At 43.6% G+C, this 17,815-nt stretch overlaps 1 protein-coding gene across 1 annotated transcript in view; it reads left to right on the top strand.

The window, feature by feature from the left end:
- VAC14 (VAC14 component of PIKFYVE complex) overlaps nucleotides 1-17,815 on the top strand; it is a 1,245,171-nt gene that overhangs the window by 214,877 nt on the left and 1,012,479 nt on the right. Inside the window, exons 6-7 of the mRNA XM_069217475.1 lie at nucleotides 10,006-10,113; nucleotides 11,212-11,321. Of these exons, the coding sequence (XP_069073576.1) occupies nucleotides 10,006-10,113; nucleotides 11,212-11,321 (218 nt within the window). The remainder of the gene's footprint in view (nucleotides 1-10,005; nucleotides 10,114-11,211; nucleotides 11,322-17,815) is intronic.

Genomic DNA, 17,815 nt, shown 5'->3' on the forward strand with positions numbered 1-17,815 from the left:
TTCCTTAACCTATGATTTCCATGACACTCTTTCCTCCAATATGCTCTCTATGTTTTCGTTTTTCTACGAATTCACATATATTGATTACATGGAATGGTGTAATATTTCACGCCTGCAAGTTGCCAGGGATGAGGTGTGGGCGTGCCATAGCAGGGACAGCTTCCTAAGTAGCTAAGTAGGTAAACATCCATACACTTGCAAGATAGTATGCATTCAAACACCTTCGGCTAGCACATTCCCATCGTGGATATAGTGTTAGGGTTCCTCCTATGAAAAACTGGAGTAAATCCACATTTAAGGAGGCAGTGGGGAGAGACCATCACCAAAATTCTTGCGGGTGTTGGAGAAGCAGACTCTCCTGGGGAAAACTATAATTCACAGTAGGTGAACAGAAACTAAACATTAGCAAAACCACCAGGTCGGAGATTTGCTTACACTTGTTTCATAGGTGCATGTAACATTCCTTTCACATTTGAGTAACTTGGAGTTCACTAACCCTGGGAATTCGCAACTGTAGAAACTTTCCAGGAGTGCTTCCTAACATGTTCTGTGAATTCCAAAATAAGATGAACATTTCCTGCAAACGAATGTATAAGTCTCCTGGAGTAATTCTTTGGAAATTATAACCAGTGGTATATTCTTAAGTGTATCTAATTGCATGTGCTTGTTGGTGAAGGATTCATCTATTGGGAGCATAGGTTTCACTGTCTCAGGGAGTTAAATCACTGACTATTACTTCTTTAGGCTCTTTTTAGATCCGGCTGTTAAAAATCGTATTTTAGGATTCTGGGCACTTTGGTTCTGAGGTGAAGCAACACCTTCAAACAGTTGTCAGCATGTTGTGTTCTTTAAAGCCCTTAAAGAAAATTTGACCACATTAACCCTCTGTCTTCAGGCTAAAGGTGGGCAATCCACCGAAAGCCCGAGCCAGGCTCGAGCCTGAAGCTCAGCGCTTGCTTTCATGTGATTTCTGCCTGCATCTTTGCACCACCCTCATCCACAATTAGGTAGAAACAGAGCATTAGCATTTGAGGAAAAAAGATGAGACAAATAGATGCCAGCGCTGATTTGTACAATGTGAAACCAGAAAACTTGTATTTATTTGAGTCTCCCCACCCCCCCTTCACCAAAATGTGTGATCCCAGGCAAATATTTTATTTTACCAATCCTCCTTTTGATTTGCTATCGCTTATGAAAACGCATTCAAATACTTTAGCGCTTAATACCAGCAGTACAGAAACATGTTATATTTGATGTAATGCACTATTGTCATGTGAACCCTGTATGTGGCCAAGATTCTTATAGACAACTCTCTTGTCTCTGAGTTCACTAATGGCACTGTTTCCAGGGTGTGGGCGGGGGCAGGAATAGTTCTTTGTTCATGTTTAAAAACTATTAATGTAAAAGCTTCCACTTGTTAAAGAAATGCCCTTTTTGGATTATAAATATACATTCGGTGATGGTCGTTGTATGGTTTAGATGGCAAACATTTTCCGGCTTGGCTCGTGCATGGCTCTAAGAGCCAAGCCAGACTCTAGGCTCAGCTTGCCCTGTAAATCTGTTGGCTCGCACACCTCTGTTTCAGAAGTTGTAGCAAGTGCTGGGCTAAGAGATCACTTTCGCTTTGAAAGGAAGTATCGGGAACTGCCCCCAATCGAGCTCTCTATAGCTCTGAGTTACCATCCTTTTAGTGTGGGAAGAGCGCATTGTTATTTCCTGTGGTCAGAAACCTTGCCTACTTTAGGGTTTATTTGGATGCACTGCACAGCTGCTCAGGTTCCTTGTTAATTCTTTGACTGCCCTTCTTTCTAACTTCTATATCGGTCACGAAAAGGTGTTTACAAGAAATGCATATATGCCAGTGATTACTTGATTCATCCCGCTCTGGGCCCTTAATCAATAAAAAAAGGAGGGAGCTCCTACCCGCCCCACCACCTCTCCCCACTGCTTAAAGGGGAACAATCCATAGGTGGTAGTAGAGGTCCTTGGAGGGAATCGCCTGTGCACTATACCCTATGGGCACCAGCAAGCTATTGAAAGAGGCAGCAGGCCGGTGTTCCCTTCTGAGCCGTTTTGTTAACTAGGTGTGTGACGTAATGTATGACACATATGACAAGAACTGGGAGGGATGCACCAGTCTCCCGGGTCTTTCCCAGGATCTGTCTGTAGGGTGGGGTGTGGGAGGAGCTACGAGCATTTACTCTGGCTGCTCCATGTCTATGTCTATGTCTATGTTCACTGACCTGATCGACTGTTTCTGGAGGTGAGATGGGTGGGGGGGCGGAATGAGCACTCTGCTTCCTCCACCATCCTGTCTACCCCCCCCCCCCCCCCCTCCTTAACCATATCAACAGAAGAATTGACCCAGGAGGTGGGTATTGGAATGGAAAAGACTGCAATTGTTGTTAGTCACTCTCCGTCCAGTCCCCACTTCCTAGTTCATTGCACACACCTCCTTTCCTCACAGAGGTGTCTGTTCAAGAGAGGCATTGTGGGACGAAGTACCTTTGTGCCTGTGCATCTGCAAGGAACCAGCTACTGTTTGGCTTTTTTGTTACCCTAAGAACAAGAAAAAATCCAAAGAGCTCTGCTTCCTTGCTGGCAATGCTTTCCTCCCAGTGAGAAGCATTGTGAGAGGAGGGAGCTCTATGGCTGTGCTCCAGTAAGGAGCCAAACGCTGTTGGGATTTTTTCTTGGTCTAAGAAAAACCTAAATAGCTCCTAGCTGCTTTCTTGGAAACTGGCACACAAGTCTGAGCACCAGCAAGAAGTAAGACACGTTTGGATTTTTTCTTAGCCTGAAAAAAAAATCCAAAAGTCTGGGGCTTCATGCTAAGACATCAGCACTCATCCATATGCTGTGTGAATTATTTCTTAGGCTAAAATACAGGGAGTGCAGAATTATTAGGCAAATGAGTATTTTGACCACATCATCCTCTTTATGCATGTTGTCTTACTCCAAGCTGTATAGGCTCGAAAGCCTACTACCAATTAAGCATATTAGGTGATGTGCATCTCTGTAATGAGAAGGGGTGTGGTCTAATGACATCAACACCCTATATCAGGTGTGCATAATTATTAGGCAACTTCCTTTCCTTTGGCAAAATGGGTCAAAAGAAGGACTTGACAGGCTCAGAAAAGTCAAAAATAGTGAGATATCTTGCAGAGGGATGCAGCACTCTTAAAATTGCAAAGCTTCTGAAGCGTGATCATCGAACAATCAAGCGTTTCATTCAAAATAGTCAACAGGGTCGCAAGAAGCGTGTGGAAAAACCAAGGCGCAAAATAACTGCCCATGAACTGAGAAAAGTCAAGCGTGCAGCTGCCACGATGCCACTTGCCACCAGTTTGGCCATATTTCAGAGCTGCAACATCACTGGAGTGCCCAAAAGCACAAGGTGTGCAATACTCAGAGACATTGCCAAGGTAAGAAAGGCTGAAAGACGACCCCCACTGAACAAGACGCACAAGCTGAAACGTCAAGACTGGGCCAAGAAATATCTCAAGACTGATTTGTCTAAGGTTTTATGGACTGATGAAATGAGAGTGAGTCTTGATGGGCCAGATGGATGGGCCCGTGGCTGGATTGGCAAAGGGCAGAGAGCTCCAGTCCGACTCAGACGCCAGCAAGTTGGAGGTGGAGTACTGGTTTGGGCTGGTATCATCCAAGATGAGCTTGTGGGGCCTTTTCGGGTTGAGGATGGAGTCAAGCTCAACTCCCAGTCCTACTGCCAGTTCCTGGAAGACACCTTCTTCAAGCAGTGGTACAGGAAGAAGTCTGCATCCTTCAAGAAAAACATGATTTTCATGCAGGACAATGCTCCATCACACGCGTCCAAGTACTCCACAGCGTGGCTGGCAAGAAAGGGTATAAAAGAAGGAAATCTAATGACATGGCCTCCTTGTTCACCTGATCTGAACCCTATTGAGAACCTGTGGTCCATCATCAAATGTGAGATTTACAAGGAGGGAAAACAGTACACCTCTCTGAACAGTGTCTGGGAGGCTGTGGTTGCTGCTGCACGCAATGTTGATGGTGAACAGATCAAAACACTGACAGAATCCATGGATGGCAGGCTTTTGAGTGTCCTTGCAAAGAAAGGTGGCTATATTAGTCACTGATTTGTTTTTGTTTTGTTTTTGAATGTCAGAAATTTATATTTGTGAATGTTGAGATGTTATATTGGTTTCACTGGTAATAATAAATAATTGAAATGGGTATATATTTTTTTTTGTTAAGTTGCCTAATAATTATGCACAGTAATAGTCACCTGCACACACAGATATCCCCCTAACATAGCTAAAACTAAAAACAAACTACAAACTACTTCCAAAAATATTCAGCTTTGATATTAATGAGTTTTTTGGGTTCATTGAGAACATGGTTGTTGTTCAATAATAAAATTAATCCTCAAAAATACTACTTGCCTAATAATTCTGCACTCCCTGTAATCCACATCCTCTTGCTCCTTTCTAGGACACAGATACACCAGGGTGTGTCTCAGGAAGGAAGCAGATGCCTTTTGTTTGGCTTAAGAAATTCCAAAAAGTATATTTCTCTTTTCTGAGACACAGGCGTACAAGTCTGTGCCCCTGCAAGGACTCCAGCGCTGTTTGGATTTTGTTTACGCTAATAATACATTTCCTAGCCTAATAAAAAAAAATAGGAACAATGTCTAGCTCCTTACTGGGCACAGACATAAAATGCCTTTCTCTCACAATGTAAAGTGAAAGGAATGGGCTGTGTGTCTGTACCCCAGCCCAGGAAATTGGCCAAGAGGGTCCAATGTTTGTGCCTGTTATCTGCTTGCAGTTTGTGAAACCCCTGGAAAATCCCAGAGTGTTGAAATTAAGAAAACATTAATTCAGCAAAGGTTTATTTGTGTAGATTACTCAAGGATTTAAAAAAAATACCAAATTGTGGAAATAAATAAAATAGTACCTTCAAAGCGGGAAAAAGATAAATGGGTAACAAGATTTTCACCTGTAAACTTTTGTATAGAATGCCGACCCACAAAAATGATATACCATTAGAACTGTTAGTCTCTTCTGGTCGCAGAAATGTATTGTTTTTGTAGTTTGTTGAAAAGCCAACAATACCCAGAACCAACAATGAAGTTGTGGTTTACAGTATTTTCACTGTTTTTCACTGTCTGCTGACCAGTCATCACTTAATAAAGAAAACTCATAGGGGTATATGAAAACTGTTTTTGAAGTGGCCCCAATATTCTGAGCCTAGGAATATGACCTAATTTGAACCATTCCGAAAAGTGGATTACCGATAATGCCAAAAAGTTCTGGTGAAGCTTTTTGACAAAGTTTTTTTGTGGACATCGACGTATCACATGATGCTAAAAATATAGGGAAATTCAATAGATAATAGTAAATGTTGTACCATCCTGAATTTACCACACGTCCGCTGATTAAAATGGTACCCCACAAGGGTGGGTGTTATATTGCCTGGTACAGGTAAGTCTCAAAAACGTGACTATGGAAAGCATAAGAGAGAACTTTGAAACGTGTTTCATTTTTGGAAGGTGGGTGGCTGCGAGATTTGGGCTCTGGATTGGCTGCCACTTATGGAAGTACACATCTGTATTTAATCCAGTAAGTATAAGGGGGCACACTGCACTGCCTCTATGCCATCTTGCCGTTTTTTCTTCTTCCCTGAAGCTCCTCCTGTCGTATTCGTTTATGCAGCACTTTGGTGGGCCCCGTTACCAGAAGAGCGCCAGGGACTGCACATCAGTGTTTCAGTGGATCACCTTTTGGAGGACCCTTAGAGGGTTTACCCTGTTGGTCTCGTTAACTCCCAGATTAACTCTTATTTACATGCAGTTATCTCTGGCATAATTCATCACATACATTAATGAGTATGAGTGAAGTTCTTTGCAAACCTTACCAGTACTACTGTTTTTAGGGTTACCTGTTAATTAGGACAAAGATTTACCTTTCATCTAACAATGGCAACGGCAAGTTGGCGGATGAGTTCAGGCCACAAAGTATGCTCCCTTCCCCACTTCTTTATCCTGCTGCGTTCATCGTCTTTAGCCAGTCTGAAAAGCGTGCCCAAGGTTTCCTGTCATAGGATGCCATAAAGGGTTCATCTGACCCAATAGGTGTGCTCTGAAGCTCTTGAGTTTCCAGGCTCCTCTTTGAGGGGGTAAGACTGACAAGGCCGGTTGACTGGACTTTGAATTTTGCAAGGATGCTCTGACACTGTTTGACTGTGGGCTTTTGCCGGCTGTGGGAATGTATGCTGGCTTTGCCCTGCATTGATCTGATTATCTGTGTGGTCACTATTGTCTGATTCATTGGCTTGTTCCCTTACATGGAAACCGTTGAATCCTCCCCGCCGTGGGTCAAGGTAGACCTTATTCCAGGATTACTTAGAATAGCTTGCTGATACCCTGGAATAGACAATGCCAAATCTTCTGGGTCCGCTTGAGTCAGACGTGCAGGAGTTCGACAATTGGATTAGTCCCTCAGTGGAAAAATTGCCCCCTTTCCCAGGACGTAAGACAAGAAGAGACAAGATCTCCCTCCCTTGGTTCAATGACGCCCTGAAACAGGAGAAAAAATTACAGGAGAAAAAAAATATGCAAAAAGGCTGAAAGAGCTTGGCGCAAAAACTATAGCTCTGAAGATGAAATCAAGTTCAAAGAAGTGCTTAAGAATTATTCCACTCTAATCAGTTCCACTGAAAGGGAATCCTACGAGGGAAGGATTGAAAGGGCAGAAAACAAACCTAGAAACATTTTTAAAATAGTAAAACAAATTCAGATCCGGTGGCTTGTTACCGAAGCAAGGTTCCCTCAGCCGAGTGGGGTGAACAACTGGCATGTTTTTTCTGAATGAAACTGAGGAAATTCAGAAAAGCTTAACCGAAACAAGATACTGAGATAATGCCTCTTTGCCCACTGCTAGGTCCCAACCTGCTCCCTCTTTTCTTTTAATTCGGTTTCTATGGATGATTCTATAAAGAGGTTATTTTAAACTTTAAGCCAAGCTCCTCATCCAATGGCTGCCCCCTTTTCTTCTAGCTATGGCAATGGATGTAATCTGTTCAGTGATGATTTCCCTGTTAAATATGTCATTGGCATCAGGCAGAGTCCCCGCCGGTTGGAAACAGGCCAAAATTCTGCCCCTCCTGAAAAAACCCACCACAGACCCCAATATCACAAGAAACAATAGGCCTGTTTCCTTGCTGCCAGCCCCATCAAAACGTATTGAACTTTGTCAGCTGACAGCTGTCCAGGTGCATTGACTCTAGCATGCTACTTCACCCCAAGCAGTCTGGGTTTAGGGTAGAAATCAGTCCAGAGACCGTGCTTCTGGAAGTCTCGGATATGATAAAAAAGCATTTTAGGCGCAGCAGGAAAGGCAGTCCTGGCACTGTTAGACCGGTCAGCTGCGTTTTACATGGTTTCTCACTCCAGGCCGCTTGCCCGCCTTCATAGGTATCCGGAGCACAGCGCTGAAGTGGCTGAAATCTTTCCTCAAAGATAGATGTCAGGAAGTTTGGCTGCCGCCTTTTTTGGCTGGTAACAGCTGTGTCTCAAGGCTCGGCCCTTAGCCCTACAGTGTTCAACATCTATATGACCCCACTTATGGCACTGATCATGTCTTTTGGGACCAAGATAATTTTGTGTGCCGACGACACACATCTTGTGTTTTCCTTTAAAAAGGACAAGCTAATTGGCCGGATTCCATTAAACCATATTTGTCTGCTGTTTTTCAGTGGATGAATATCTACCAACTTCAATGTAACACTGATCGGACAGAGGTCATCAGCTTTGGCTAAAATTTCAACCTAAATTTGCTAGCACATTAGCCAGGCGAGACCTTTTTGCCCAACCTACCAGTTAATGCGGTAGAAAACTTGGGATTAAGGTTTGATAAACAGCTGACATTGCACAACCAAATCAACACAGTAGTCTGCACGTGTTTTGGTTTTATGTGCACAGCAAAAAAAAAATCTGCATTTCCTCTCTACTGTATACCTGTGAGGATAACAGTGATCCTGCCCTGATTATGTCCAGGGTGGATTATGCCAATGCCCTTTATGCTGGTCTACCACAATGTCTGGTGAGGAAATTACAAACGGTCCAAAGAGCAGAGACTCGTCGGGTGCTCAGTCTTCCTAGTCGAGCTCATGTCTCGCTGCATTCGAGGAACCTTTCCGGCCTCACTGTAAACAAGCGGATCCTGTTTAAGACTCTTCTTCTGAGGCACAGAGCGATGAACTGATCTATGTTACCTGTCATTCAGGATATGTCATTATAAACCCACAAGAATCTTGTGCTTTGCTTCTGGACAAATCTCCTAGGGTCTGGCTTGCAAAAGTATCCTTCTTACTCTTTGACCCTCGTGCCTGGAATAGGCTTCCTGCTGAACTGCATTTAACTGAAGGCGAGAGGCCTTTTAGAAAGAAACTTAAGCCCTGGCTTTTCCCACTTAAGTCTTTCTATATTCTTTACCTATCTTACACTCCACACAGGAAAGGGACACTTTTTGAGTGGCCACACGCTCAATAAATCCCTTCATTCATTGCTGAAGGTCCATTGCAGAATGCTGTGCACTTTTTATTGACTTCACTAGGATAAGCTTAAAGCCATGCTGAAGGTCTACTTACTTGCCTTATGTATAGGCCTCTGGCCAGCCCAGGAGGTCATCACGAGAGACAACTTGTGTTTGCGCACATCTACTAACAATTTCCTGGTATCATTGTGTAGATCCTGACATCTGCTTTCATTCCAGCCCAGTACTCACATTCGATTTTGGTTCTTTCTGTGAGATTGCAACAATTATTTGTAGTGGTGTATTTTATTTTCTATTGTGTTGTATCTTCCATTGTTTCTGTTATAATTTATATTGCAAATACTCATGATATAAGAAATATTGTTAAGTTATTCTGACCACACTACGTTGGTTGCCATTGGGACAACTGTATTTCACTGTTCAGACATTCTATTTCTGTTGCAGACTGAGTATCTGAAGCACTGATTACTAAGTACCCTGGGCTTTCTGTCCTTATGAGAGCCCATTGTCCCTTATAATTACCTTCTCCATCCCCAGCCTTACAGTAAAGTGTTTTACCAGACACATTGTGACAACATAAGGTTCTGTTACAATGAATGGATTGTTTGGTCCCACTATCCGAGGCTTGTTTCTAATGCTAGCTTAACATATATTGTGTGTTTCATTACGTTTGAATGTTGTATCATTTTACTTAAACAGTATCTGATCAAACTTATAATGATGATGGCATTAGCCGAACCATTATCTAGTTCCAGATAACATTTCAATTGTTAATATTGCTGCTCTGTGTAGTAGGTAACAGACTAAACAGATTGGAATGAAATTAACCACATTTTACAAAGTGCCTATGAGCCCTCTTAGCATCCACCGTTCATCTGGGATATATACCACCGCCCCTTCTCCTCTCTATCCTTCACCACTACCTCAAGCTGTACTTGTGCAGGATTATGCACAGAGAGCATGCGCAGTGCATGACTGCATAGTTAATTGCTTAACATTAATACTATGGAATTTTGCCAATTTGAGTTGGTAGTTTTCTTGAGTTTTATTTAACATCCCTAAGCGTAAAAGCAATTGTCAACTATTTGTCTGGCCTTTATGAGGGAGGCATGGTGAGTTTCAAGTGTAGTTACCTGGTGCATTTACTCTGTTGCTGTACTTGAACTTTGAAATTACTTATTCCATTTACCCACTGCACGTACATCAAAAACTGCCCCTCCCTCCACCTCATTCAGCATTCACCTACCTGTACAGATTACATCAGAACACAGTTTCTTAGCACCACAAACACAATTCCAATACAAGAGTAACAGGGGTGGTGATGTGGCCTCTCATTCTCCGCATGTGATTTCCTTAGAGAATGGACGATGACCAACAGGAGCAGATTGCTACCTATGCGGCCTGAAGCCTTTCACCTCCTCCTGTGTTCTTCCTCTGATGTTATTGCATTTTGTTTTCACTGTAGGACATTGTGACCGAGAGCAACAAATTTGATTTGGTGGGGTTTGTGCCACTGCTGCGGGAGAGAATCTACTCCAACAACCAGTATGCTCGTCAGTTCATCATCTCTTGGGTAAGTGTGTGGCCTATGGGACAGGGACAGGTTTACTTGGTTTGCATGTTCATGGTTAGGCTATAACAGCATAATGTAAAGAATGCTAGGAGGTGATGTTTCCCACCAAAGATCACAAGTATGGTTATGGCGAGGAAGTAAATGAAGAGGTGGGGAATGCTTGTTTTGAAGTCTGCAATTATATTCCATCTCGAAATGGAGAACACGCTTGATACCATATAAATTATCTCTCAACTTTTTTTTATACCACTCCTGGTGGGACAGAATTTACCCTTGTCTGGGAACCAACGTGTGTCCGTGATGATAGAGTACACTAAAGGTTAACATAATCTCTTGACAAAAGTCTTGATCTGGCCTTTCTAAGCAGCTTGAGGAAAGTGCTTGGGTGTGGGAAAGTCTGACTGGAACAGTGATTGGCTGTAAGACAGTAGGATATTGGACTCACCGGCAGGCATTCTAAATGTATTTTCTGCACCCAGCACACATCTTTCTATGCTAAGAGTGGGGATGTTTCTACATAAGCCTAATATGCTCAGCTTGTGTGACATAGGGTATGGCCCAGCATTACTAGGTAATATCTAACAACTTCTCTACAAGGCAAAGATTCACCTTACACTCTTGATGCTTAGAGATCTGTGGTGTCCAGTTGTAAAGATTTATCCCTTGTGGATTTGAGGGAGTAACGTACCTGCTTGCTTCTTTTAACTTTCTCCATGTCTCCCACTACCAACCCACAGAAACCAGACAGCAAAGGTTTCCAGGCAGACCTTGTGGCTATCCTACATCCATTAAAGCAAATAACCTGTACACCATTCAACATTTCCCGGTTCTGCCTCCAGCTTGCTCTGCCTTATGCTGCATATTTAACTCTCCGATAACTTACTTCAGGAGCTGAGGTGTTAGGAACTGTCACTGTACGTGAAACTCATTCCACTATCACTCAGAGGCAGTGGAACCAGTGTTCTGCCTGACACATAGATCATGCTTGTAATAGGCAGCAATACTCTTGCAGCAACCTGCGCTGCTCTTGATACACGTTATGCTTAAGAAGATTTGCATGTCTCACTCTGCCCTTCCTATATTTTTCTCTATTTGCAGATCCTGGTGCTTGAGTCTGTACCTGACATTAATCTGCTGGACTACCTGCCGGAAATCCTGGATGGGCTCTTTCAGATCTTGGGGGACAACAGCAAGGAGATTAGGAAAATGTGAGTTGAGTGGGAGATGAATGAAGTGCTTGGGCATGTTTTTAAAATGACTGTGATGAGCTGGTGTGAGGCAAGAGGGCTTCACCATAACTGTAAGCCCCATCAGGAATGGGTGAGTTCTTCTGAGATAATGGGATTGATGAGGTGGACACCACTCAGTACTGATTGGCTACAATGGTTAGGGAAGAAGATTGTAAAATGAGCTTCTGTGCAGGGTGGGGATCTCTGTAAATTCATCAGTGTGAGGAGAAAAGCAGAGCTTCTGCTCAGCAGTACAGAGTAATACATTTAACACCAAAATGACAGAATGAACCAGAATGGAATGATACATCATTTTGGGTCTACAATGAAAAGGGAACATAGGTGAAGTACTGAAGTTAGAATAGTTCAAAGATATAACTTCATTTGTGCTGCAGGAGGAAAGCAATGAACATGATATCATAACACTGACGTAGGAGATAGCTTTAAAGTGAGATGATGAAAATGAAGAAGATAAAATATGTACACAGCAAGATTTAACCTATGATGGGTATAGAAAACAGAAAGAAAGACTTCAGTAAAAGAGATCCTTTTGGGATTTGTTTAGTATGAAAGTTGAACATGAAGCAGCAGGATTAAGCATTTCCAGCAGGTGATGACTGTCAACTTAAGATCTCCTTAAGAAGGGGGAAGGTGTGGTTCTGCTCACAAAACTATTTTTCATTTGGGCATCATATCACCACAGGTCTAGTGTATCAGCATTTTATCTTTTGCTTCATAAACTGTCCCTGAAGCTCCCAGACATCCTAGTGGTATCTACCTTAAGGAAGATATCACTTCTGGATCGCCTTTATACTTCATATTTACACCTCGTACTGACTTTGTCCTTAATCATGAAGATCTTGAACTCTGCTATCAATGAGCACCTGAGGCTGCTTAGACCTCTGCTAGCCTGAATTTCCCTTGCCACAAAGCTGCTCTTGTTTACCTTGCTAGATGCTGCCCTCAGGAAATTGGTGGTGCGGGCTTGTTCCTGATCATATTAGAGCTGCAAGCAGCATTTGAGAAAATTGTTTTCCATATTTACAAGACTCCTATAGGCAAAATAATAATTTTCAGCCAGAGCAGCTTTATTATGGCTCGCCCTTCAATTTGCTGTCAGAGGAACATAATATCATCTGACATTCCTCAAACAACTCAAAACATGCTTGTTCCCTTCTAACTACTGAGCCTAGCACATCTGTTCATTTCAGCACCTTCTCCTCCCAATTTTTTCAACTTCCGAAAGGAAAGGCCATCCTAGTTGTCTAAGCAAATATCTGCAAAATGAAGAGGGGAGCACCTAGTTCTGTCATAACAGTCTAATTAATCTTGTGAGATATGTCTAGAGATTGAACCTTTGCACCAGACAACGTGACCAAGGACTAAGCTTCAGTGGGAGTCCTCTAGCTCCTAGATACCATCTTCAAAGCAACTCTTCTGGCCGCTGTATTAATCTTGGATTCCTTTTTATCTGGAGAAAAAATCCTGATCTGTATGTCCAAATGAATTTCAAATGTTAGAACTCAACAAAATCTGTATTTATTTTTTGAACCATGTGCCAGTGTTTTGGAAATTAAAATACAGGAGTCCAGAATTTTAAGACATCGGGTAACAAATAAGGGCTCCTTTGAAAAGGTCAGTTATTTCAATGAAACCTTAACCCCTTCGCTGCCAGGCCTTTTCCCCCTCCTGTGCCAGGCCTTTTTTTGCCTATTTGGAATAGTTCTCGCTTAGGCCCTCATAACGTTTTGTCCACATAAGCTACCCACGCCAACTTTGCGTCCTTTTTTTCCAACATCCTAGGAATTCTAGAGGTACCCAGACTTTGTGGGTTCCCCTGAAGGAGGCCAAGAAATTAGCCAAAATACAGTGAAAAGTTTTTTTGTTTTTTTTTTAAATGGGAAAAAAGAGCTGCAGAAGACAGCTTGTGTTTTTTCCCCTGAAAATGGCATCAACAAAGGGTTTGTGGTGGCTAGATCACCACCTTCCCAGCTTTCAGCAACAGGCAGACTTGAATTGGAAAACCCCATTTTTCAATACAATTTTGACATTTTACTGGGACATACCCCATTTTTCTTATGTTTTGTGCTTTCAGCCTCCTTCCAGTTAGTGACCAAAATGGGTGAGAAACCAATGCTGGATCCCAGAAAGCTAAACATTTCTGGAAAGTAGACAGAATTCTGAATTAAGCAAGGGGTCATTTGTGTAGATCCTACAAGTGTTTCCTACAGAAAATAACAGCTGAAAAAAAAGATATTGAAATTGAGGTGAAAAAAACAGCAATTTTTCTCCACGTTCTACTCTGTAACTTTTTCCTCCGATGTCAGAATTTTGAAAGCAATATACCGTTACGTCAGCTGGACTCTTCTGGTTGCGGGGATATATAGGGCTTGTAGGTTCATCAAGAACTCTAGGTACCCAGAGACAATAAATGAGCTGCACCTTGCAATGGGGTTTTATTCTATACCGGGTATACAGCAATTCATTTGCTGAAATATAAAAAGTGAAAAATAGGTATCAAGAAAACCTTTGTATTTCCAAAATGGCCACAAGATAAGGTGTTGAGAAGCAGTGGTTATTTGCACATCTCTGAATTCCGGGGTGCCCATACTAGCATGTGAATTACAGGGCATTTCTCAAATAGACGTCTTTTTTTACACACTGCCTCACATTTGGAAAGAAAAAATGAAGAGAAAGACAAGGGGCAATAACACTTGTTTTTCTATTCTGTGTTCCCCCAAGTCTCCCGATAAAAATGGTACCTCACTTGTGTGGGTAGGCGCAGCGCCCACGAAAGGAAATAGCTCAAAACACAACATGGACACATCACATTTTTTCACAGAAAACAGAGGTGTTTTTTTGCAAAGTGCCTACCTGTGGATTTTGGCCTCTAGCTCAGTCGGCACCTGGGGAAACCTAGCAAACCAGCGCATTTTTTAAAACTAGACACCTAGGGGAATCCAAAATGGGGTGACTTGTGGGGATCTGACCAGGTTCTGTTACCCAGAATCCTTTGCAAACCTCAAAATTTGACCAAAAAAAACACTTTTTCCTCTCATTTCGATGACAGAAAGTTCTGGAATCTGAGAGGAGCCACAAATTTCCTTCCACCCAGCGTTCCCCCAAGTCTCCCGATTAAAAATGGTACCTCACTTGTGTGGGTAGGCCTAGCGCCCACAAAAGGAAATGACCCAAAACACAACGTGGACACATCACATTTTTTCACAGAAAACAGAGGTGTTTTTTACAAAGTGCCTACCTGTGGATTTTGGCCTCTAGCTCAGCCGGCACCTGGGGAAACCTAGCAAACCAGCACATTTTTTAAAACTAGACACCTAGGGAAATCCAAGATGGGGTGACTTGTGGGGCTTTGGCCAGGTTCTGTTAGCCAGAATCCTTTGCAAACATCAAAATTTGGCCAAAAAAACACTTTTTCCCTCTCATTTCGGTGACAGAAAGTTCTGGAATCTGAGAGGAGCCACAAATTTCCTTCCACCCAGCGTTCCCCCAAGTCTCCCGATAAAAATGGTACCTCACTTGTATGGGTAGGCCTAGTGCCCACGAAAGGAAATGGCCCAAAACACAACGTGGACACATCAAAATTATCAAATACAAAACAACCTGTTTTTGCAGGGGGGCGCCTGCGTTCTTGGTCCTGGGCTCAGCAGCCTTCTAGGGAAACCTACCAAACCCAGACATTGCTGAAAACTAGACACCTGAGGGAGTCCAGTGAGGTGTGACTTGCGTGGATCCCCCAATGTTTTCTTACCCAGAATCCTCAGCAAACCTAAATTTTAGCTAAAAAAATCAAATTTTTCCCACATTTCTGTGGGAGATCACCGCACTGGGACACATTTCATACCACCCAATGTTCCCCTCAGTCTCCCGGTAAAAATGATACCTCATTTGTGTAGGTGGGCCAAGTGCTTGTGAAAGGGAAGAGCCAAAAACATGTTGATATTGAGGGGGAACAAAGGGGGTCCAAAAGGGCAGTTTGCAAAAAAACATTTTTAGGCTGACAAGTGCAGCAGAATTTTTATCGGTATAGATGAGACAATGCTGCGTGGTAGGAGTTTTGTGGATTTCTGCAGATTCCAGAAGGTTCCAACACAAAAACGTGGGAAAAATGTGTGATTTCCAGCAAAGTTGGAGGTTTGCAGGGGATTGTGGGTACAAAAATGGTGCGGGGTGCATGTGAAACACACCATTCTGGAATCACCTACATGTTTAGTTTTCAGATGTGTCTAGGTCTTGTGGATTTTTCTACATGGCAGCGTCCCAAAGTCCATAAAGTGCAGCCCTCACCATTCCAAGTGGGACGATTTTGAGAATAAGCCAAGTTCTCATGGCCCAAATGTAAAAATAAAACCCAAAATAATCAAATGCCTTCTTGCTTGCTGTGGGATAAGATGTTTTAAAGTGAGGGGGAGAGCTGCAAGACTGTAACCCCCTTCAGTTGAGGTGGGGGCGTAACCAGGCCTATACTGGCATCTAGTAGACTTTCTGCGCCCCCGGGATGTGGATCAAGGGTAATTGCCCCATCTGCCCACTAGTGGGCAGAACAACTTTGGCCCCATTTATTTGGGGTGGGGGTATGGCCATACCCCCACCCTCTTTATGTTTATGCTTTCTGCCCCCCCCCGGGGCAAATGGGCCTTCCAAAAATAGGCCCATCTGCCCCCAATGGGGGGCAGATATGGCCAACAGTAATGTGCTCCCATGAGGAGCGACCCTTACCCAAGGGGCTGCCTCCCTAAAGAAAACACACGCATACACACACACACACCAATCCCTGGTGTCTAAGTGGTGGGGCAGAAATGGGCTAAAATAAATTTTACGACCCCCCTCCCCCTCCCCCGGGAGCGACCCTTGCCTATGGGGTCGCTCCCCTTGCGTGACATTGGCGCAAAAAAAAAATCCCCGGTGCCTAGTTGTTTCTGCCCCCCTTGGGGGCAGATTGACCTAAAATCGGCCGATCTACCCCCAAGGGGGGCAGAAATGGTCTAAATACAATTTGCCCCCCAGGGGAGCGACCCTTGCCTAATGGGTCACTCCCCATCTCTAAAAAAACAAACAAACAAAAAAAAAAACCACCCAAAAAACATTAGCCCTGGCGCCTAGAGGTTTCTGCCCCCCCTGGTGCACCTCGTCCAAGGCACCCTACGGGTTAAAATGCATTCAGTGGTCCTCCCTCAGGAGTAAATTATTGAAATATGAAGAGGCGGCGCTCAGAAAGATGCATTATCTAGGCAAAGAGCCAGTCGCTCGGCGCAATGGCAAAGGGAACATGGCAGGTAAGACACTTGCTAGGCTACTTCACAAACCTTAGGCTATTGACCACATTCTGGAGCTCGTAGATGGCCAGCAGACAGCTAATGCATGCTCTGACACTATCCGAGGCGTCATGACCACGTGCTACCTTGACCTGTACACTTTCTCTTTCCTACATGATCCTGCTGCCCTGTCCTCCTACTTTGATACGGTACAGTTACTTTCGCTTGATAACGTGCCCTGCCAGTTCTTACATGAGGACTTCACGATTGGTGATATTGTACAGGTTATCCAAAGCATGCCTGGTGTCAAGGCATTGGGCCTAGATGGCTTAACTGTAGCCTTTTATAAAGAATATGCTCAGATTCTGGCTTTCCACCTTTAGGCCACGTATGAGGGGAGTACCTTGTACATGTTATACTGCCACCTTCCCTCCGGGAGGCACTAATTATCACTGTATTGAAACTGGACAAGTCCCCTCGGTACTGCGACTCCTATAGACCTCTGAACATGATCAATGTAGATAATAAAATCTTGGCCAAATTGATTGCTTCCTGCCTCCTCCCCTTGAAGCTGAATATTGTCGATCCAGATCAATCTGACTTTGTTCTTGGCAGTAGCTTGCACAATATAGGGGTGGGACAGACTGAGACAGCGCGCTGGGCTAGAAAGTATGTATGCCCCAGCTGTGCCACCTGACACCTCCTGATTCCCACTATTGTTGACATTGGCGCTAGTAGATGCCTGAGACGTCTACAACTCAACTGGATACCCTCCTGGGTGTCAAGTTGCGCTCTACTAGTCAACTGATTGATTGATTTTGAATAGGCTTGGCTACTGAAGTGTGCTGCTTGTAATGTGCTGCTCCCACCGCCACTTTTTTGCTCATGGCCTGGAAGTGACCTGCAGTTGCACACCTCTGGCTACAGGTGTTTGACACTGTTGCATTGATTACTGCCCGTGTTCCCCAGCGGATGCCGCTGGTAGCTTTGCTAGGCTATGTGAAAAATATCTCCTCGTACATGTGCAAACTGACTGCCATCTTACTTCTGCTGGCCAGGCGCCACATACCTCGACTTAATAACTGGCTGCGCGATGCTGCTTATTGCCTAGAACAACTTGAGATGTACTGGGAGTTGATGCCTGTGCGTTCAAGAGCTAAGCAAGTTTCGGGCCCTTTTGCTTGCCTACCTAGCGGCAAG

This window comes from Pleurodeles waltl, chromosome 12 (assembly GCF_031143425.1).
Source record: "Pleurodeles waltl isolate 20211129_DDA chromosome 12, aPleWal1.hap1.20221129, whole genome shotgun sequence".
In the NCBI taxonomy this organism is placed as follows: domain Eukaryota; kingdom Metazoa; phylum Chordata; class Amphibia; order Caudata; family Salamandridae; genus Pleurodeles; species Pleurodeles waltl.